Source organism: Pogoniulus pusillus, chromosome 18 (assembly GCF_015220805.1).
Source record: "Pogoniulus pusillus isolate bPogPus1 chromosome 18, bPogPus1.pri, whole genome shotgun sequence".
NCBI classification, from domain to species: domain Eukaryota; kingdom Metazoa; phylum Chordata; class Aves; order Piciformes; family Lybiidae; genus Pogoniulus; species Pogoniulus pusillus.
Genome location: NC_087281.1, coordinates 19,449,071 through 19,473,087, shown reverse-complemented (window position 1 = coordinate 19,473,087; position 24,017 = coordinate 19,449,071). Strand labels below are relative to the sequence as shown.

At 37.5% G+C, this 24,017-nt stretch overlaps 1 protein-coding gene across 1 annotated transcript in view; it reads right to left on the bottom strand.

Moving 5' to 3' along the window:
• Nucleotides 1–24,017, bottom strand: part of SDCCAG8 (SHH signaling and ciliogenesis regulator SDCCAG8) — a 111,214-nt gene that overhangs the window by 83,511 nt on the left and 3,686 nt on the right. Inside the window, exons 2-11 of the mRNA XM_064158653.1 lie at nt 20,497–20,661; nt 20,302–20,384; nt 19,100–19,225; nt 18,682–18,825; nt 16,457–16,512; nt 13,152–13,340; nt 10,549–10,687; nt 7,369–7,521; nt 3,906–4,040; nt 1,382–1,498 (exon numbers count right to left, since the gene is read on the bottom strand). Of these exons, the coding sequence (XP_064014723.1) occupies nt 1,382–1,498; nt 3,906–4,040; nt 7,369–7,521; nt 10,549–10,687; nt 13,152–13,340; nt 16,457–16,512; nt 18,682–18,825; nt 19,100–19,225; nt 20,302–20,384; nt 20,497–20,661 (1,307 nt within the window). The remainder of the gene's footprint in view (nt 1–1,381; nt 1,499–3,905; nt 4,041–7,368; nt 7,522–10,548; nt 10,688–13,151; nt 13,341–16,456; nt 16,513–18,681; nt 18,826–19,099; nt 19,226–20,301; nt 20,385–20,496; nt 20,662–24,017) is intronic.

The following is a 24,017-nucleotide window of genomic DNA, read 5'->3' as shown; positions in this document are numbered from 1 at the left end:
CTCTTTTATCTGTGATATCTGTCAAGACACAGACGACAAGCCTGTTTTTTGTTTTTCAAAGTGTCCTTAGGCCTAAAGGATGCAGGAATTAAAAAAAAAAAAAAAAGGCAAAAGCCAAAAAAAAAAAAAAAAAGCCAACCCTGGAAACAAAGTGCTTTAAGGCCTCTGTTTTTCTGTGCTGTATGATTTTCTACACATATGGAAGAGTTGCTTTAACTAATAACCTTCTCTTCTGGATTTGACATATCTTCTAATTATAATTTCAATTAATCTTGCTTCCACAGCCTAAGCTTGTATAAGCTTGTAATAAACTTACTGTCTTACATGAAGATTTTTGGGGAACTGGTAAATTAAAATATAGTTCTACAAATAGTGCATTTCCCCCTTTATGTTCTTATGCAGGGACTAACCTGTTCACTTATTTACAAGAAAAAAAGAATGATTTAAAAACTGTTGGACAAGCTGCTCTAATAACAAAATGCATATAAAAATAACATCCTCATGTGCATCTCATGCATCTGTGCATTCAGAAGTCATCCACTCACGCAAATCACAACTTATTAAGGAATAAATGGAAGTTTGAATACTTGGAGAAACACAGATAGAAACTCAGCAAAAAAGATACTTCAAGAGATATACACCTGTTCAAACTCACTGCCAAGTATGTCACAGGTTATTCAAACAATCTAACAATCTTTCTAACTGCATAGGATGTGTTCTCTCACAGAGTACCTGCAAGACATACACTGGGGTTTGTAGAATTATAAAACATGTGTTTAGATAATCCAGTAAATTTTCTATATAGCTATTTTTTCTAGGATTGGTTTTTTTTGCTTGTGGGTTTTGTTTGTTTCTTGTTTAGGGTTTTTTTTTTTTTGGAGGGGGGGTAAGTGGGGGAGGGGTGGTTGCTGTTTTGTTTTTTTCCATAAATCCACTTTTGTATGAAACCCAGAATTTCTTAAGCTTCTATCTTTAAACAAACTGGAAGATACATGATTTGGATTTTTGGTATCATTAGGTTAGACTTGGTCAGGCTGCATGTATATGCAATTACATGTGGATTTATTTGTGACAAAAGGTGTAAAAACACATGTTACAGTACATAGAATTTAAGTACGTTGTATGAATACATATGATAGAGTAATTCTATATAAAGCATGGGATTACTATTATGTAAAACTGAACATAATAGGGCTGAAAACAAGAATAAGTAAACCATTAGGCATTTATTTAACAGTAATAGCTGGCTTGTTGCCATTAATTTAGAAATTAGTTAACAGTACGAAATGATCAGTATTAGAAAAATGAATCATTCCAGCTTCTGAAATAACTCTACTTTGGATTCTAGTAACTGCAAAATTATAGCAGTATTATCTCTTACCTGGTCCTTAATTTCAAGCTCCCTTATAGTTTTTGTTCTGTACTCTCTGAGCTCCTTTTCTGCCTCATCCTTCTTCATTTTGGTTTGATTCAACTGATAGCGCATTTCTCCACACACCTGTTAGATTATACAGACAACATGATCTGTAGCTTGAGGAATCCATAGCCTAGGGTTTGCAATTAGATCTTTTGGTGCCCTCTAGAGGCGATTTAAATGCAGCATATTTTAATTTACAGATATTTTAAGACTACATATGGCAAATGTTTTTATATAAAAAGTGGATCTGAATTCTCTGTACAGTCATTAACTTTGAAATATGCAGTGCCTTCTAGATTTAATTATATTTGGATCAAGACTTTGCTAAGTATAAATATTTATGTTGTTAATATACATGCTACTAAATACAGTTAAACTACAGTTGCTGGTTTTATATTCTCCTCTCTTTCTCTCTAAAATCCCAAGAAAGTCTATGTCAACATTTTCAAAGCCTAGAACTAAAGGATCTACAACACTCTTACACAAGGGCATAATTTATCCTGCCAAATTTCCATTGCTAAGAAAATGTTTAGGTATTAATAAAACTATTTTCAAAGTTAAATGAGAGCACTGTAGACTTAACTACAAATTGAAGATAAAAACTTCAGAAAAAAAATCCCAATTCAATTATATAAACAGTCCAGGAGGAATTGATCAAAGCAATGTTCAAAAAAATCTTGTATCACTTCCACAAAGGCACAAATTATCAGCTACTGTTGGGATGTTCTTTGTGTTACCCCTTCATTTCTTTTTACCTGAAGACAACTTGATTTCTGAGGGTCTGGGGACGGCTTAGGGGACAGAAGAGAAACAAAGGCAAAACCAAACAACCAACAAAAGAACAAACCACACCAACCCCTCAACACAAGTTTCACTGTTGTTGTGCAGTGGTATCCTTCTTTAATTTCCCCAATCTTAAGACAATTGAAAGATTATATTTGATCATGTCTTTTGGGAATGGAGGATAGTGGACAAGCTGTCCTCTTTCTGTCCTTACCCTGTGCGATCACCTCCAAATGGGCGTCTTCATTTCACCTTAATTAACCAACCAAATACATGCACATTCCTTAGTAAGAACAGTTACTCTGAGAGAACTCTCTCTCCATCTCACTCTGCTTTCCTGTCCCACTTAGGTTTTCAAATTTCCTTCCTAAATATGCAACACGCTTTGATTTCTTGCTACAGTCCTGTGTGCTTCTCAATAATCTCCTCACACATATTCTACAATCCAAATTATTTTCTGATTTTCAGTCTTGCACCTCCTCAAGTTTTCACTTTTTTTTTTTTTAAAGTAGGGTAAAAATAAATAAGCATGCTGCAATCAAAGTAACTCAAAAGAAAACAAGAATCAACTGTCCTAACTTTAACAAACAGCATCACTTATAAATTCAAAGGACAGCTTGTGAATTTAGCTCTGTTGGAAATAAGAAATGCTCTGAAGAATGGTGAAGTTCTAAGGTGTTCTTTTTTTAATACTGAAATATTGTATATAACTAAAAACTCCCAATATGAAACCACATAAATTGCCAACTTGGTCATTTTACCCCCTCCTTCCTTTAAGTGAAGGATGTAACGAAGTGCAATGTCACTTCCTCCAAGCAAAATGCATTAAAAAAAATACAGCTGTCTTTGCCTTCATCTCCCCCACACATCATACAAAGTGAGTAACACTGAAGAATCAAACAGATGGTGCAGTCCCAAATAATGGATTTTTCAGTTTCCTCATAGTTCAGAACAAAGGAAAAGGGATTCTCCCTCCATATTACACCCTTCCCCCCAAACTTCTAGTGCACACAGGAAAAATTCAGATGAAGGAAAAAGTGTTGCTCTTTGCTGGTATTAGTAATGGCAAACCAAGTTTGGAAACACGGAGTCAGAATCACAAGCAAATACAAATATCACTTATATGGCCAATGAATAAGGTCAGGGTGGCACACAAAGTTGTGATAGCTCAATGGCTGGATGTTCCTCCAGAATGTCTGAGACTTGCCAATTCAGAACAGGGATGCAAAGGCAGTTCTATCTCTCAGGACAGAGCAACAAAACCACAACACAGACTATTCACCTGCGTGGGATAACTGCCTATCATACCGTGGGACAGGAATACAAGTTCATTTAGTGCACTTAACGATCAAGGCCATTTGCAAACAAGAGATGCCAAGCTGGCCTGCCAAACTGCGGAAGGAGGGAGTCTTGTGAAGACAAGATGACCTTGTTTTGGTTAAAACTGATGAAGTAAAGTTAAAATAACAAACAGCCAACTTTAAAGCAGATTTTGAAGACTATAGTGCCTGAATGAAGACCTTTGCCTAATTATTTGCAGTTTGAAAGTTGACACCCCTTGGTATGGTAATGACCCAAACTAAGTACATGCTAAACATTCTTTACCAATAGAGAGGAAAACAAAGAAAGAAAGAAAAAAATCCCATCTACCAGGTTATAATGCTATGGAAAAACAAATTCAATTCTCATTTATAAATATGCCTACCTTATTCATCTCCATTTCATGAAATGCAAGCTGATGTTGTGATTCTTCTAACTGGTTAAGCAGAGAGTTCTTTTCCCTTGTAGTTCGCTCTACCTGCGCCTCCAGCATGGCCACGTTCTCAGACATAGCTGTCACCTGCAGAAAGTCCAAGAGCACTGTAGTGACACAATTTGAGCAACCACAGATCTTGTGGATCTTTCTCCTTCAAATCTAAGGTATGCAGCCAAAATACATACAATATTGCATACAACAAAAACAGAGTAAAACCAGCATAATTATTTTAACCATGGCTTCATTGTTCTGAATTAATTTCCAACAGAGTACCACATTTGAAACTTATCACCAACCACACTAGTCTCCAGAACAAAGTGTCAGAAGGAGCTGGTTGCATTAGTCTTGCAGCTGTAAGAGTACTATTAAACATCACCTTACCCATCATTATCTAGACTGATTAAAACCAAATCCTATTCCCTCAGTCAGGGAGAATTGCCATTGTAATCACCAGATCTTAAAATAATTTTCAAGGTCAAAACATTTTGGTGTTACAGCTCAAAGCACGATGCTGCACGAAACCCATAAGGAAATAGTATGTAAGAGATTCTAATGTAATGCAGATCAAAATCTGCAGAAAGGTGAAAACATGTAACAACAAAACAGAGACACTGACCCTGCTGCTATTTAGCCCTTAGGCTTACTAATAAGTGGAAACAAAAGTGCCTGGCAGTTCTAGGTTAACTTACAGGAATTCAAAGCCAAACCTAGAGAACTATCTACTCGTAACTATTTTTCACTAGTTATACAACTGCCTGATTTATTGATCATGCTGATTCCCCCCTTGAAACAAATCACTTCATAAACTAAGTGACAAAATATTCTTGTGAAGGTTGACTTGATGTACAAGATATAATTTCTACCATCTCAATCCTGAAGCATAAAAGTAGTTAATCATACATAGGTATAAATCACACATATAGAAAATTATTTTCTACAAAGTCATCTCCTATCTTTCATTACCAAGCATGAAATCATGGTAGTCTCACTATTTCTTGTTTAATTGATATGTAGTATTTTGTAAAACTATTACAACTACTCCAAAGTGGGACTCAGTTCCAGTAAAACACAGCTCCTTGGGTGATGAAATACTAAGTAACATGATGACATGGAATGAATTATTCTACCAAACCAAAATAAGTACAAAATGCTTGCCTGAGAGGCTGTATTTTGGTGTGCATACTCTGCTCTAAAACAAATGTATAACTGAACAACTAGATGCATACAGAGATAATGCCTAATAGATAGCAAGGATTCAAACAAGGAATTGCTTACTAATGTCTCATTGTCTCCAGTGTAAGGTTAATTTTTTCAATTTCAGTTTCCCTGCCAACAGATTTCTGATGATTGCTTACAATGACTCATTTACTTAAGCACCATTTATCCCCTATCAGTGTGCTTAATTCCTATTTTAATATTTGGAACTAGAGTGAAAGGCTTTGGGTTGCTGTAGCAGCTTCAGAACATTAATATCTCATCTCATCATACCAGAAACACAACCACATCAACTTGGTTTCCTCATACTACCTTTCCAGCCTTTTCAGAAGCAACACTACTAAAGAACCTCCTCCTTTTTAAACAGTTAAAACAGTTCTCCTTGTTCAGCCTGTGCTCTCCAGATTTTACAAACTGTAAGCCTTATTTCTAAAGAGAGACCCAAAATATGCAAATTTTTTGACAGGTGTTGACTTGGCAGTGTTGGGTTAACAGTTTTGCTTGATCTGAAAAATCTCTTCCAATCAAAACAATTCTATGAACCTATGAAAAAAAACAAAATCTTTATAATCAGAGGAGAAATTCACTATTTTGTTCCCAAATCTCCACTAGAAAGTTGCTCATAAAGCATGAAAACCACTAATTCTTGGAGCATTTTTCTCTCTACTCTTCCTCACATTACTTTCTCTAGTCACCTTAGAAGTTCCTCATTTGTCATGTCTCAGAGGCTTACTGCTGTTAGCATGAGGTTTCCTCTGTAAATTCCACTGGACAGAAAATCATTCTGATGTTTTTACTCAAATTACAGTAGCATCTAGAAGTCTAAAACAAGGTTACCAAGGTTCTGTTGCAATGATGAGATATTAATAACGTCTCTGAGACAGAATTTATAAGTAAGTGCGAAGAGATTCCAACACATTTTTTCGGATAGGGAAATTAAGCCACTCTGAAAAACACAACTACAATAACGTCACATTTTTCTACTCAAAACAGTAAGGAATCCTACATTTGACATATTCCAGCTTTGGAATGTTTGACTTGGCAACCTAAATAAAGATCTCTACAAGAAACCAGGTGCAAGCTTAACCCTTCCCTACTCTGACAAAACAGCAAACTAAAATAAGTGTGTAACATCAACAACTTAGGGACAAAAATGCCTGTTATCTAGACTCAAAGGGCCACTTACCTACCACTGCATTAAAACAATGGCAAAAATGATCTACTGAGCTCTCAAATCCAAAATTGAAGCAAAATGAAAGACAAGGAAACAGAGAGTTTAAAGAGGATGATACGTTTGGTGCAACACAAAACCAGAGAAAATTCATGTGGTGGATTATGAGGAATACAGCAGCAGATTGGGTTAAGGCTTTGCCAGCGCACCCGTACAAGCATTCCGAGAGTCCCTTGGAGGAAAGGAGTTTTACCTCCTCGCTTGAGGAGACTTTGCCTTGGAAGTTTAAAGGGAGAATTGATTTACAAATACATTTGTACAGAAGGCACTCAGGTAGAATGAATACATTCATAAACTAGGCCAAGCTTACCATAGAATCAACCAGGTTGGAAGAGACCTCCAAGATCATCCAGTCCAACCTAGCACCCAGACCCAGCCAGTCAACCAGACCATGGCACTAAGTGCCTCATCCAGGCTTTGCTTGAACACCTCCAGGGATGGTGACTCCACCACCTCCCTGGGCAGCCCATTCCAAGGGCAAATCACTCTCTCCATTAAGAATCTGCTCCTAACATCCAGCCTATACTTCCCCTGGCACAACTTGAGACTGTGTTCCTTTGTTCTGTTGCTGGTTGCCTGGGAGAAGAGACTAAAACCTTCTAGAATCCATCACCCATCCATCCTCAGTCGGCCTGAGAGTAGGCTGAAACTGCCCTCCCCACCGCAGGCCTACAAGGCCCCAGCAGGCCACATAACACATCTCAAAATCCCCTGCCCAGCAGAAGTCATCTCCTGTCTATACAGATCCTAAGATAAGTAGGGATGTGCACTCTTCCTGAAGAAAGGAGTGGAGGGAGGAGAAGAGAGAGGTACCAGCTAGGCACTACTTTATAAACAGAATAGAGTAACAATGTTACAATATGATCAGGTCTATCCCTTGGGACTCTCTGTCTCTTTTTTGGAGGACTTTGTCTCCATGGTCTTCTTAAGAGGGCAAGCAGCCCAAACTACCACAACTCAGCTCACCATTGCTGCCAAGTTGTCCCTTTCCTTCTTCATTTCTTCTCGCAGAGCCTCTTTTTCATCAGTCCTCTTACTTAGCTGGGCAGCTAACTCCTTTCCAAGACGATACTTCTGCTGTTCCAGCTCACCTTTCAGCTGTTCACACCGGACTAGAGCCTAGAAAAAAGGATTTAAGTGGAAGAAACCTAAAATTCTGAGCAAATGTGACATTTATGTAATGCTTTCAGAAAAAAACCTATTTGCTATTAGAAAGGATGTCTTTAAGGTTTTTTTCACATCATTATAATAGTCATATATACTCTACTGTGTTAATATCTAGAATGGGACCTTACAAATTGAAGACAGATGTATAGGCTTGTGACATATATACATGCCCTACTATAACCTAGAAATCCAGTTGCTTTTAGGAGTCATAGCAAAGATGAAAGTACTTTGTTTTCCAACTAAGTAGTTCAAAACCCAAGATAAGTATTTCCCTTGCATTTAAAATTCATAGAGATAGCCTCCCATATCTGACTCCTAAACACCCCCAGCTCCCTCAGACTCTCCTCATAGGGTTTGTGTTCCAGGCCTCTCACCAGCTTTGTCACCCTTCTCTGGACACCTTCCAGCACCTCAATATCTCTCTTGAATTGAGGAGCCCAGAACTGGACACAGTACTCAAGGTGTGGCCTGATCTCTTGTACTCCCCCTAAAGTGAATTACTGAGCACAGAAGGCTAAGAAGAAACCTAACAGAAGTGAGTAAAGATACAAAGAAACAACTTTTGGGTTTTAGTTTCAGGTTTGGCAATTCTACTCAAAACTCATAAACATCCTGCATAATTTCAAGTGCTAAAACACAGCTGTGATTTCTATCAAAAGAGAAAAAAAATGCAAGTTCACATGCAAGAAACATAGTAGACAATCTTGTAAAAAAAGACATGGAAAAAAACCCAAAATCTACTAATTTAGGATGATTTACTCCTGTCAAAGGCATAGGATTTCAGTGTTATGTCAGTTTAAATCAGAAAAATGCAACTCTCTTACATGTAAATCAAAGTATTCACAGCACCATAAAAGCAGCTTGCTAGTCTATGAGTAAACTAAATTTATTTAATCATTTCACTGATTTTCAGCATATCCTCCTTCAAGGAAGCTCAAGTAATGACCCTATAGGAATCCTACTTTATCATTCAATAGTTTTTTTTAAGGTGGTACTTTTTCTTTTGCTCAAAGCAAATTTCCAAGGAGTTGGGCTGAGGGAAGTAAATTAACAATCTCTTTAAGTTTATGTCCATTTTGTGGAACCTTCCTCAGGGTCTCTTTTCTGCCATGAGGCTACCGTGGTGATGGAATCCCTTTGCTGTTGTCTTCAAACTTTTTCTGTAGGAATGTATTGTCAGCAAACAATTGTCTGCATAAGATTGCTACAGCTTGGTAGACCTGTAAAACACTGCAACTCTAGCAAGAAATAAGTTGCAAGAAGAAACATGCATTTTGAAAAGGTCCAGTGTTAGACCACATAATGAGCAATTCAAACAATTATTCTTCCATGACATTTATGTGGAAAATGCATTCCTAAATTTACTTCAACTATGGAAGTTTAACTAGCAGATCTCTTCCTTTCTCTATGTAATAGGTAAGAGGCCACGAACTAAACATGAAAAAATGATAAACACCCAAGGTTAGGCTTTCTGTCAATAAGGTGACAAAAGTGTAATTATAGCATCTGGAAGTACAATGTGCTAATTCCTCACTTTCCTTGTGTGGACTGTTCTTTCAGATTCCATGATAACTGCAAATAAAAACATCACTTCACCTTAAGAGTCAAATAGGACTGGGAAAATAAAGGATGGTTTGTACTAGGAGAAATACTAGTATATGTAAAAATCTTCTTCCTTCACATTGGGCCAGTTTTTAAGCACAGTAAAAACAGAGTTACTATTAACTCTTGTATAGAAACAGACAGCACTTTACATTTCCTTGCTGCAGCAACAAAGCCTATAGAGACCCTTTATGAAGCTGCTACACAGTAGCAGAAAGAGCATAGGTATGAAGACCCATTTTATTGGAAATTCTACTCATCTGTCTTACAGAGTTTTGTTCTTAGGCCCCATTTCTGACTTGAACTATACTGAATAAGAATTTATAGGGATTTTAAAGATCAAATGAAAGAGGAACTTCACTTTTACATCTTAAGAGAAGGAAAAGTATTTAGTGCAGTTTGAAATAGCAGTATGTGCATACCACATCTATTAGATGACTGTAGAACTCACCCCTACCCCTCCAGGTAATAAATAAATAAATAAATAAATAGTCTAACTCATAAGGGACAGGATGTTACAGCTGGACAGTAGCCTCAAAAGTATTCCCTCTTCAGTAAACCCAAGGAGCTCTAATATTCTGAAGATAAATTTAACAAGTATATAAGATTTCAAACTTCCATTATTTCCCCCCACCTTTGCTTATAGTTAAAGACCCTACACATACACAGACTCTTGTTACAGCACTGGATGATTAATTGTTCTATTTGCTTGATAGAACGATGACATCAATGTTGTCCACCATTAAAAACACTTTTTTTTTTTTTAATTAAATGCTGTTATCTCAATTCCATTGTAATTCACTAATAATACAGTAGATGTCACTAAAAATCAAGGAAATAATTTAGGTCAATATCAGATTAGTGTATATACTAAATAAGGTTAACACAAGCATTAGATCAAAACTAGTTTTATCATCATTTAATTAGAGCCAAAACGTTTCTGTAGGTAGCATCAGACAGGACTTCTCACCCTCAAAGTTCTGTTAACTAATCAGTTCTTGCATCACCATCATCCAAGGCATGAGTTGTTTGTAACCATTTTAATTTTTACCAGAGGAGCTCAGAAATGTGACATGAGAATTTTTCTCCTGCATATTACGAATGCCTCTGAAAATTTCACCAACTTCTATCACCTATTCTGACAGCAATCAGAATTTATATGATGGTGTAAGAATGCAATAGCCTTGAGATTAAGAATGTAAGTGTTGAGTCCATGTTATGGCTCAGAAACAGTCATAAAGTGCAATCTTGTTGAATCTACGTCCTGTCAGCACGTGATAAAGGTCTTATGTGTGCATTCTCTCATGGCCATGAAAAATATTTAACACTTGCACTAAATCTGAATACTTGAAAGCTCTGGCTTCTTCATAAATTTACCTTCGTTTTTTCTAAATTGGCCTCTTCTGCCATTTGCACAGCGTGTTTAACTTGCTCACACGCACTAGATTCTCTTTGCTGCATCTCTTTCATGTTTTGTCTCAATGAAACAAGTGCGTCCATCAATTCGTCTCTTTCTCTGTGTATAAAGAAAAGCCAGGTATTTATTCTGTATCTTTTCTTGCCAGAAAAATCCCAACAGCTATAGCACTTAAAAAGTGTTTACAAATAAAAGGCTTTAGGGTAGTAAGTGAAGCACAAGTAAAATCAGCATGGTGTAGGAATAACAGAGAGCATACTGCTCACTTAGCAGACAATAAAGAAGACATCATTTGCTTGATGACCAGTCCTTCAGTTCAGAAGGATGGACCATTAGTGAGACTGTCAGCATGGAGAGCAGAGCTCAGGTCACAAATACACTGAAGCAGAATAACATTCTGTTGGCATTACAAAACGTGGATCCATGATAAAAGCAACCCAAACAAAGAAAACCCAAAAACAAATTAAAAAAATCACCCCGAAACTAACAAAACTACACAACCTCCCCAAAACCAAACAAAAAATCTGCTACAAAAAAAGGGCCTACTTCTGAAATAAAAAAAGGCAACACAAACAAAACAAATAGAAGCAATGTGAGATTATGCTATCATTAAAAGGAAGGGGGGGAAAATTGATAGAAGGAGTTCAATTTAGTAAGTAACTCATATTAAAGTATATTAAATGAAAAAATCAATGGCCCTTTGCTGCAAATTGGAACTAAACTACACAAGCACTTCTCGATTCTACATCCCCTCTGAACTTTTAACTATGAAACTGAAATCTATACCAATTACTGAAGCTTGTTAAGAACTGTAATACTTCAGTTTTTCATTACTTTGATATATTGAAAGCTTTTAAATTAAGAGTATAATTATCTGTGGTTTAGGTCCAAATAGAGATTCTGGCTGAAGACTGTTGTGTTTGTGTTTTTCACTTTTGTTTGTTTCATGGGGCAATCATAGAATCAACCAGGTTGGAAGAGACCTCTAAGATCATCCAGTTCCAACCTAGCACCCAGCCCTAGCCAGTCAACCAGACCATGGCACTAAGTGCCTCATACAGTCTTTTCTTGAACACCTCCAGGGACCGTAACTCCACCACCTCCCTGGGCAGCTCATTCCAATGGCAAATCACTCTCTGTGGCAAGAACTTCCTCCTAACATCCAGCCTAGACTTCCCCTGGCACAACTTGACACTGTGTCCTCTTGTTCTATTGCTGGTTGTCTAGGAGAAGAGACCAACCCCACCTGGCTACAACCTCCCTTCAGGTAGTTGTAGACAGCGATGAGGTCACCCCTGAGCCTCCTCTTCTCTAGGCTAAACAATCCCAGCTTTGTTCCCTTTCACATTGTGTGGAATGGTAACACAGTTGTATTTGCCAGAGAACTAAGTCCTACTTTGAAATGTCCTTTCAACAAGATTTGCACAAAGTCCTTTTGGAAATCTATGGGTTTTATAGATTGCATGAAACAGATGTAACATTCAGAATTCACTAACTTGCAAACTAAAATAATGATTTAAAAAACAAATAGGTCAGCTGACATCTTTTATCTCAAACTGCACTGTAATACAAGCTAAGAATGTACTCATTTGTAACTTGTTCATATTTTTCCAGTGTCTGTGACATGTAACTTTGAAACATAACTTTTCAACAACAGAGAGCTTTCCTAGAAAACTCTTGGACTTGACAATAGGAAAATCTACAACTGGCAACAGCCATCTGATATATAGACATAATATTCATTTGGCAGACTATTATATGCCTTCAGTCTTTTCACTTCTAATTCACCCACAAACCTATCTCCAGCAAGGTCATTCTGAAGCTTCAGAAATTCTAAGAAATTTCAGATATCTGACAATAGATGTATATTTAACAAACTTGGAGAAAGCTGCACTGTCTTATCATTATTATCAGCTGATAGAAAGGGATTTTTGAAGATAATTGACGAGCAGAATTTCTGAAGAAGAAATATTTTAATGCCATTGGCATTTCAGAATGCCATATATTCAGCCTGTATAGCTTTTTCCCCCCCTTTATTTACAGTAGCTGGGGAGGGAAGTGATGCATGCCACCCCAAACATCTGACTTAAGTAAATTCAAGGTGGAGGAAAGAAGGTTCCCCAAATTTAGGGAGAATCGAGTAGAGCCAGAAAGTATTTCAACTACAGAAAAATAAAGAACCTTTGCAGGAAATAATCAAAATACATGGACTTCCATCATATTTGTTCTGAGAGAGTAAAAGCTCCAATTGTACAGAAAGTGCAGGAAATAGACTATCAACAGCCTGATTATTTGGACAGCCAAAGATATCATAATTAGAAGATAATGACTAACATCTTTTCATAGCTGAATTAAGTAGTAAACTTGTCATGGATATCAAAATGGTTGGGACCTACACTTGCACTTTGTTATGGAATTTCATATTATAACAACTTTGAGTTGAGAGTCTAATGCTTCATGAGTGCACAGTCTATCTATGAATGCAACCCAACACACTGAGACTTAAATGGTTTAATGTGAGCAACTGTACTTTCATGAGAAAGTAAACACTTTTCAAACCTACTTTGTTAGCCTCTCGATGGTCTGAATGTGAACATTAGAATGAGTCTGTGAAAGAACTGCCTCATGTTGTGCACATTTCAGACACAGACCACCAATCCCCTTGGAATTTGTGGCTGAAGCAAGTGACTTCTGTTGGCTTAGCTTTCCTTCCAAATCTTTCCATGTCTTCTGAGATTCCAAAAGGTCTTTTCTAGAAAGAAGAAATAAGAAAAAATACTTGTGCAATCTTACATTTCTACAAATTGTATTTATAGGCAATACATAATTACAGATGTAAACTAAGAAGAACTGGGATGATTCCTGTAATTAGGCTACAGAAGACTTCAACATAGAAATAATAGTTGAACTGCCCAACTAAAATTGCATTGTTTTTGTCCTCCTCTCTAGAGTAAAATAGTGAAGTTAAAAAAAAAGGTAGATAAAAATTGTAGGCTTACATATTGTCCAAACAGAGTAAGAGACTCACTATTAGTTAAAAAATATTTCAGTATCATATGTTTTTCCTGTTGTTCTTACTTAGTTGATGTGTCTTCTCTACTCTTAAATTAATTGTGAAGTTACAGTATGTGATGGTTTGGGTATTACCTGCCCCCCCCCCCCCCACCTTTGGAAATCACCCAGACTAGACTCAGCCAGCTCTGGAAACTGAAATGAAGCTTATTATTTACGGCTTAGCAGAATATACAAGCAGATATTTACAGTATATACAGAAACACACAAGGTAAAAGGTAATACAGAAAACACAACAGCCCTCCCAGAAACCTGAGTCCCCAGGAGGGGCTTCCAACCACCCCTTCACCTTCCCCCTACCCCTCTCAACCTTACCCCAGTCCCAAGGATGAATGGAGGTTTGGCCAGGGGGTTAGGTAGCAAAGTGGATTAGTAAAAAAGGTGAGGTTAGAGATGCAGCTCAGCCAGTTCCCCAGCAGAAGTGCCTGTATCTGTGTTCTGATTTTTGTTTTTATACATCTCAGCAAGCCTATGAGTGAAGTAGACATCACCTTGTTTTCCTTTCACAGCCTATAATCTAGTTCCTCTCACCAAAACATTCTAGCTAGCTTCAAACTAGCACACAGTATTAGATCCCTTATGCTCCCTACACAAAATCTGGACTTATTCAGCACATTCATTCTGATCCACCAATACACACAAACTTGAGCTCAACCACCTCTCCAGAAGAACAAGTGTACTAGTTTGAAGCAGGCTAGAATGTTTTGGTGAGAAGAACTAGATTACAGGCTGTGGAAAGAAAACAATGGTGATGTCTGCTTCGCTCATAGGCTTACTGAGATGTATAAAAATATGTCAAAATATAGATAAGACTCTCGGCACCACTCTCGCTTGGGCTGCTGGCTGAGCTGCATCTCTCTAACCTCACTCTCCATTTTGGACTAATCCACTTTGCTTCCTAGACCTCTGGCCGAACCTCCATTCCTCCTTGGGACTGGGGTAAGGTTGAGAGGGGTAGGGGGAAGGTGAAGGGGTGGTTTAGAGCCCCTCCTGGGGACTCAGGTTTTTGGGAGGGCTGTTGTGTTTCTGTATTACCTTTTTACCTTGTATATTTTTGTACATAACTATACATACTGTAAATATCTGCTTGTATATTGTGCTAGCCATAAGTATAAGCTTCATTCATACTTCCAGAGCTGGCTGAGTCTAGTCTGGGTGATTTCTAAAGTGTGGGGGGGGGCGGGGAAACCATCACAACAAGCTAAGCTTTTTACTTGTCTCTGACATTTTTACCAGGTAATGTGAAGGATTTACTCCAGAATTTCCAAGCATCTGTCAGGTCAGGGAGAGTGGAAGCATTAGGAATGCTGACATCAGGAAGTTCCAGGCAAACGCACACTGTGCATATACATGGATCAATTTGACAAATTGTGCAATGAATCCAAAGCTTTTGGTTTGTTATGCAGGCCATCTGGGCAGCACACACATAGTAAGTCTGACACATTCTGGTTGCATTGGATTTACTGCGTGCATGGTATGTACACTGCATGCATGCTTATTTCCAGCTAGGAAATCTGTGCACAGTTTTACAGTTTTAGTAGCTGGCCTATCAAGTATAATCCACTGCAACCTGAACGGATTTTGGTCAGCACACATCCTTAGACAGACCTTTAGTTGGGAAATCTTGGGCAGAAATTAGCAAATCCTGCATAAATTCATGCTGCAAGGTAAAAACAAGGATAGTCCCCCTGAAAGTGCTATCATTTCTCACCCTCATTAAAATCCACTGAATGCTCAAGTGCCTTGCAGAATTCATAGTTTGAAAAATCCTGTCCCTCAGGGGAAATCAAGAGGCCAAATATTGTACTTCTAGCAATTTTCAGAGTATTTTTCAGTCTCCAATATTTATTTCTGAGTATAATGCTCCAAGTCAACACACAACAAAGACTACTACATAGCTGAAATGTAAAATCTTCCCTTGCTTTCACTAGCACAATTGGCTTTTCACCACTGCAGAGGGCAAATTTAAACCTTTTAATATTTTGAGGAGTACATGAAGACTTAATTCCAATATTTTTGTTTAAAGATATGCAGGTAACACAGGACTGGAAACACTGCCTGTATGCTTCATGACTATGTTGTCCTGCTCCAAAATGGTCATGGGGCCTAAACTAGTTTGATGCTTAACATCTGTAAAACCTATGCCACAAACTATTAGTAGAAGAAAGCAAATGATGGAAGAGCTCCTATGAGTTAATTTTTTTTAATTGGTCTACCTTAACAGAGATGATCTTTCCACAAAGAAAAGGGGTAAAATGGATAAAGACATTTTCATATCATTTCCATAAGTTCAGTAATATATACAAAATTTACATATTACCAATGTTGCTATATATTAGCATTCAACTATACTACATTCAGTTTTGCTACATTTCTATTTGATAAAATGTTATCTAAAACCAGTTTTCAAGCACACTCCCAGGCAACCAACAACAGAACAAGGGGACACAGTCTCGAGTTGTGCCAGGGAAGGTATAGGCTGGATGTTAGGAGGAAATTCTTCACAGAGAGAGTGATTGGCATTGGAATGGGCTGCCCAGGGAGGTGGTGGAGGCACCATCCCTGGAGGTGTTCAAGAAAAGCCTGGATGAGGCACTTAGTGCCATGGTGTAGTTGATTGGGTAGGGTTGGGTGCTAGGTTGGACTGGATGATCTTGGAGGTCTCTTCCAACCTGGCTGATTCTATGAAAAGACAATCTTTAGACATTTTAATATTGAACTTAGAAAGTAGTTCATATTGTTATGAAGTGAAAATTAACAATAACTGTAATTAAAATAATAAATATTACACTTTACCTTAGAGACTGTATTTGAGCATCATGGATATTGACTTTTTCTTGATAACGAAGTTTCTCCTTAAGAAAAGATGGCAGAAAAAAAAAGTCTTTTTTTTTGTAATATTATCTTTACAAATAAATGTAGGCATTAGCCACATTCATTCCCTTCCCCTGAAGATGTAAACTTGTTGATATAATAATGTCAGAGGAATCTCAACACTTCACACTGCTTAAAGTCTACAAAACGAGCAGTTCTTCCAATTTCTTATTTCTATATATTATTCCAGATACTCCTATGGTAAATTGCTTTAGCTCCAACTGCAACCCCCTACAATGATTTAATCAAAAAATCACTAACAATCTTGTCTCTACGTTGCTCTTACTCTCCCACAGGTCAGCAGAAATAATTGAGGAATTTTGCAGAATTTTGAGCAGGCAGGCTATTTATTTTTATTACCTGTTGAACTAGGTATATAAAATCAACCACACCAATGTTAAATACAGTGGTGATAAACCACAAAACAGAACCAGAAATTTAGCTTAGAAAGAAATCCCAATCAATGTTTTTCTTGCTTTACATATGATGAATGACATGGAAGTGAAATGAATATAAAAATGGGCTTTCAGACAACTAAAGGTGCTAGAGCTGAATGCCTCTTCAGTGATACCTAAACCTAAATGATGCACAAAGCCAACAATGTTTTACTGAGAAAAAAATAAGTACATATAATTATCTTGAATTATTCTTTAGATTCCACAGCACATATACACAACATAGATAAAAAAACATCAAAGCTTTCATTTAGCCATGAGTTTTTTTTCCCTTAAAGACTGCAATGCCACTCAATTAGAGAGATCTAAAAAAATATTTTAAAAGCATTTAAAAAACAAAGAGTATCTTTCCAAATTAAAGATACAAGCTAGAGACAACATCATCTCTGAATCACTACTGCCCCTCTGTTACCTCTAAAAGCACAGAATGTGTAATTCAGCTGAAGGAGAAGAGATTGCGCAAAGCTATTTTTGCGCCATATGGAGCCTGTGCTGCTCCAGGAGCAGTTTGCCTATAAGTCTAATGAAATCACACCAGCTAATTCCTACCTGCTTGTGCACTGTTACTGCTAAAAATCTCCAAAGCACAGGGGAGCCATTGCTGATGAGACATTCTTAAAACAAGACATCTCTGGAACATCAGTATCTGCAGATACAATCTGTCACCCATGTATAACTGAGTAATACAAACTAGAAGTGACTGACATGCTGGAAGGCTTTGCTGCCATTCAGCAACACCTGGACAGACTGGAAAGCTGCACAAAGATAAACCTAATGAAGTTCAACAAGGTAAGTGTAGAGTCCTGTACCTTATCCACCAGTACAGGTTAGGAGGCGACCTGCTGGAAAGGTCCACAGAGAAGGACCTTGGTTGGAGTCCTCATTGATGGGAACAGCAATGTGCTCCAGTGGCCAGCAAACAAAGTATTTGTGGGTGCATTAAGAAGAATGTGTCCAGCAAGTAGAGGGAGGTTCTCCTTCCCCTCTACTCAGCCCTACCTAGATCACATCAGGGATACCATGTACAGTTCTGGACTCCCCAGTTCAAGAGAGACAGAGAACTACTGAAGTGAGTTCAGTGGAAGGCTATGAGGATGGTTAAGGGACTGGAGCATCTCTCTTACAAAGGAAGACTGAGAGACCTGGGGCTGTTCAGTATGGCTAAGAGAGGGCTGAGAGGGGACCTTATTAATGTCTACAAATATTTGAAGAGTGGCTGTCAGGAGGATGGAGATGGTCTCTTTTCAGTGATGCCCAGAGACAGGATGAGGGGCAATGGATGTAAACTCAATTACAGGAAATTCCATCTCAATATGATAAAAAAAAAAACAATAACTTTTTCACTGTGAGTGTGACAGGGCATGAGAACAGGCTGTTAGAGAGGTTGTGGAGTCTCCTTTCCCTGGAGATCTTCAAGACCCACATGGATCCATTTCTGTGTGATCTGCCCTAAGTGGTCCTGGTTTGCAGGGAGGTTGGATTCAATCTCTGGAGGCCCCTTCCAATCCCTAGCATTCTATGATTCTATGACTGATTTGGGTACAATGAGAAAAAGTTTAAGAGAATAAAATTTCACCTCAGATTAAGGTTCAGAAAACCAATTTCTGTTTGTTTGTTACAAAATTATCAAACTGCAACAAAGCACCAGAAGGTTTTGCAAAGTGTAACACTGCACAGAGAATTTATACCAACCTGTCTGTCAAGCAGTTTTTCTGTCTCTCCAACAGTTGCTCTACAAAACCCCTGACCTTTGTTGTCTAACGGTGATGAGGTGATAGGCTGAGGAATGAGACTACAATCATTATCACCTGCAGGCCAGGAGTTCTGAGTATCTGCCTAAAATAAAAATGTTAATGCTTAAGTTCTAATTAGACTGTTTTAAAACAGATGCTAATTATGAAAGTACTTAATCCTTTTTTTTAAATAAGAATATAAGAACCAATAAAGAGCAGCAATCTATGACACTAATGAAACCCAGAGAAATCCATGCTTACAACTCTCACTGAATTTTGACTAAAATTCAGTTTGCAAGTAATCATTTAGACATCTTTCTTTAAAAAGTATAAGGTCCCTGAACACTGATTAAAAGAACAGAAAAGCAAAAACTTACTGAGGCATCTGGAAGAGTCTGTTCCCTCATTATATGTTCTGCACTTAATAATTTCAAATTCTGAAGGAGTTTCTCATTTTCAAGTTCAACTACTTCTACTCGATCTTTCATCCCAGACAGTTCCTCCTAAAGGACACAAAAACTACATGTAAAATGCTTCTTGAGACAGCTAGTAACACTTAAATTCCTCTTGAGACCAAAATTAAAGATTTATATTTCAAACCTTTTAGAGAGAATAAGAATATTCCAAAGACAGATCTTTTATTTTTGCAGCTTGAATTTCCATATTTCCTTTCTTTTAAAGGGCATATTCGTATTTGTTATAGGATGGCAACATGTCTTTGAAGACCCTGAAACACTATTCAGTCATCAAGACACAAGGTAAGACTCAGTATCTACTGAACTGTTTGGCTCACTTCTGCTTCTAAATGGTTGATGTACTGTGACTGTTCATTGATTGTAAGAACAAGGACAAAAAGGGCTGCTAAGTCTCCAGTTGCAGCTTCTGGGGATTTCTGAAGAAAGAAAAGGATGTGTTGTTTTCCAGTTTTCCATTTATTGCAGTAAGCACTGTGTCCAGTTCTGGGTCCCTCAATTCAGGAGAGATGTTGAGGTGCTGGAACGTGTCCAGAGAACGGCAACAAAGCTGTTGAAAGGCCTGGAACACAATACCTCTGAGGCTGAGGGAGCTGGGGGTGTTTAGCCTAGAGAAGAGGAGGCTCGGGGGGGGGACCTCATTGCTGTCTACAACTACCTGAAGGGAGGTTGTAGCCAGGTGGGGATTGGTCTCTTCTGCCAAGCGACCAGCAGTAGAACAAGGGGACACAGTCTCAAGTTGTGCCAGGGGAAGTATAGGCTGGATGTTAGGAGGAAGTTGTTGCCAGAGAGAGTGATTGGCATTGGAATGGGCTGCCCAGGGAGGTGGTGGGGGCACCATCCCTGGAGGTGTTCAAGAAAAGCCTGGATGGGGTAATTAGTGCCATGGTCTAGATGACTGCATAGGGCTGGGTGCTAGGTTGGACTGGATGATCTTGGAAGTCTCTTCCAACCTGGTTGATTCTATGATTCTGACCACAGCCTCAGCAATCTCCTGTATTTGCAAATATAAAACTTATTCAGTGCTTCTATTTCTCACATGCTAGAAACTGATCTCATCTTGTGTACCATTCATTTCAATAACACAGAAGAAAGAAGAAACATACACAGTAAAATAGCTTCCTTCTTGACGGAGACACTTCATTCTCCACTCTTTCTTGATCTTGCAACAGAATCTTAAGTTGATTAACTACAGAGAGATTAAAAAAAAAGAAAAATTACCAAAATACATTTACTTTTTAAATTGAAATTACTACAATTTCTAAGTATTTTTTAACTATTTGCTCTCAAAGTTTTATTACCTGCCTGACTGTGCTGCAGTTCCTGCCAGGCTGCATTCTCACTGTTCACATCATGACTGTTATCGTCCATAGAGGACCGGTCAAATGCAAGTTCACCCTCACCCTCTGCAAGCTGTCTTTCCTCTAAGGCACATTTCAGTCGATGGATGCTTTCGCTGGCACACTCTGAAAAGAAAAATGATGCACTGTTAGCATTAGAAACAACACCAAAAGAGTAGTTACTGACTGATATTTTAAAGCTGAAAAAAAGGGGGAAACGAAAACTGTTTACCATCTGTCTGACTACTTGATCTAAACTCAGCCATTACTGAAAGCCATTACTTAATGCAAACAGCTGAAATAACTACTATATGCCACAATTTGCAGAAGATTCACATTTTGAAAGAAAAAGCTATATATAGTATGTTAGCCTGCCAATCCACTAGGCCTCTGCAGCAGCATGAGTAGTGATATGAGAGCCTAAAACATTTCCTAGCATACACATCTTTGATACTTTCTAAAGACCCTAAAGCTTATTTCATATGACCCCAAGAACAATATTTTTTAATTCTAATGATCCACTACACAGAACAATGTGTAGCATAACTGGAAAAAAAGTAAATGGAGTAAAAACTCAGTAAACTGAACCAACATAAACCAATAAAGACTGATGAACTCCAAACAAGTGTGGAAAATTAATAGTAACACTCATCCGCTTTCCAGATCAGCACAGTAGAAAGAACCTCTGTGGGTGTGAACTACTGGACATCAAAGAAACTTTGCTTAAATTCATGACAAAATTATCACAGTGTCTTTAGAAGTCACTGAAGTGCTCACGCATTCAACCCAACTTTTTCACTCAGGCTTGTTTGTGTACTAGTACTTGCTATAGAAACAGGTGCTCAGTCAAAACGTACTGCAGAAAATTGCTCCCTGCAGTATTGTGATTTGCATATCTAAAATTAAATCAGCTTTTCTCTTTTTTTTTTTTTTTTTTTGCATTTTAACATGACTCTAGGAACATATACTTCCACTGTAAGATAAAACTTCATTGGTGTGTTATTTCCTCTAGGAAGAGCTAAGAATTATATTGGTCTTATCTGGATTAAAACCTTACATTTTATTTATTATAAAGCTCTTTGGTTTTCAGTGTTTAAGCGATCTGAGATGGTTACAAAAAAAAAAAGGCAAGATAGCAATAAATCTGATGTATCAAACCAAATACATCAAAAAAAGAGATGCAATTACTCCACAAAATGCTGTTGAGTTGTCAGTCATGCATAATTCACAGGCAGTATTTGCTACAGCAGACAGGTAGACAACTTACTTAGTGCCTTGGCAGTGACATGGCTGACCAAACAGCTAATGGAAAAAAAAATATATCAAGTGACCATTACTGCTTGTTATTTCAGAATCAAAAGCAACTAGTGATCCTAACCTGAGATGAAGACCATACTATTCTAGGTAAAAAGATACTCCTATCTCTCAATTCACCTAAACCTGAATGCAGCTTTGGACTAGATAAAGCATAATGCTCTAGACAAAACAAAGAGTCTTGCCCAAAACATTGATGTCATAAAAACCCACATGCTATATATTCTATATGCTGAATAAAGACACTTCTCTGTCCTGAAAGAGCACTGAAAATTCTGGTCATTTTCTGTACTCACTGTAACTACAAAATCTAAGTAGTACTCACTGAAAATAAGAGTATAAGTATCCCTTTTCCAGGTAAGTGTCTTTATACCAATGTAATTTGTGGGAGAATCATTATAGATCCATCCAACCAGTTCAAATAAAAACATAAATTTAAAAAATATCATTGCAATAACAAATTCCCAGCAAAGTGAAAACAGAAAAAAACCAGAAGTCCTTGTACCATGTTTGCATCACCTAAAGAAAAGATGTATTTTCAGACACTGACCAATACTGTTTATTAAAAGCACTCCTTTAAATGAAAGCACCAAAACTACATCATTTATGAACTCTGCAATTACCCTGGGAGCCAATGACTAGTTTATCAACCATTCCAAATAACAGAATTGCCCAAAAGACATGGAAAGTAACTCCAGCAGGCAGAAGTACTAAGTAACACAAACTGAAAAAACCCTGCAACTGCATGAAAGAGTCAACATAAACCTGTCTTCTAAAACTAATGGTCCAGTGCTTATAGGCAGATGACCAGATGTTACCAGTTATAAATTTAATAAGTTCACTTTCTGATACCCTATGGTTCCCAATCAGAAAACAGCCCTAGAAAAGAGGAATTACATGGATTCTTTAGGTCTTAAAAAAAAAAATCCAAATCACTGGACATTTTGTGTGAAAAAGCAATTGATTAAAAAAATAAGACCAGTAAGTGAAAACACAAAGATTGCATCTATTCGAAGTAAACTTTATTGTCTAGAAGTGTATCAACGTTGACTTTGTTTCTATTCACACTTGGAAATCTAAAATAGTACATCACATAGCTCTTCTGGGATAGCATTTCAGTTAAATAATTGCTTTAAAAAATTAACTCTGAAACTGAGAAGTTTTTATTGTGTTTTGTAGTCACAGAATTTACTTTACTTACTATTCTGATATGCCACTATTCTTTTCTATTGGCTGCCAAGTGCAGGTACACTATCATGCTACTAACGTACCATGTGGTAGCTCTGAGATTGAAAGTACTTCCCTATTAATTACCTTGTATGCTGCAGAGATTTTACATGTAAACATTCAACAACGAGTGATACCAGGCTGTTCGTTAGCCAGGCCCCAAAAAGTCCTAAGATGTGTTCAGCAGTCAGATATTTCAAAGTAATGTACCATAGTTCATTTTTTTGGTCTTCACAGTAGTTTTGCACTATACAAGAAGCAGGTGTTCAAGACAGCTTTTACCAAATCATTTTTAAGAGGAAGCTGTTCTCTGGAGCTGCAGTATTCCTTGCCATGAGTCTTTTCTCCAGAGCATAAAGCATGTACCTAAGGTCTAGAAACCATCAAAGTATTTCCCAGTTCCTTTTGACAAACTCTACATCCTTAAGCAAATCTTACGCATGCTGTTCCAGAGAATATTTAAAATCAACTGCAAAATAAAAAGCCTAAATCAAAAATTTACCATTAGAGATTACCATTTACAATCTAATTTTTAGCTGCTTCAGTGTAACGGCTAACTTCATAAACTAGTAAACTGACCACATATTCATTTTTCCTAGGATGGCTCTGACTTCAAAAATAAAGTAGGTGAGATATGAAGTCACATAAAACAGTCACAGAATGAAAACTCTATTTGCACAAGTCTTATATTTTCATATATCCCTCTCAGATGATCAGAAAGACTGGAGCTTAGTTTCAAAATGCTACAAAAGGACATTTTAAGGACAAGCCTAGTCTGAAACAAGGAACAAATAAAATCCTTTCCAAGCTCACCAAACAACACACACAAAAGAAAGTTTACAAACAGAACTGATAAGCACCCTGAAATGATGGGAATACCCAGTAGCTCTGGATGACCCAAGAATCATAGAATCATAGAATCAACCAGGTTGGAAGAGACC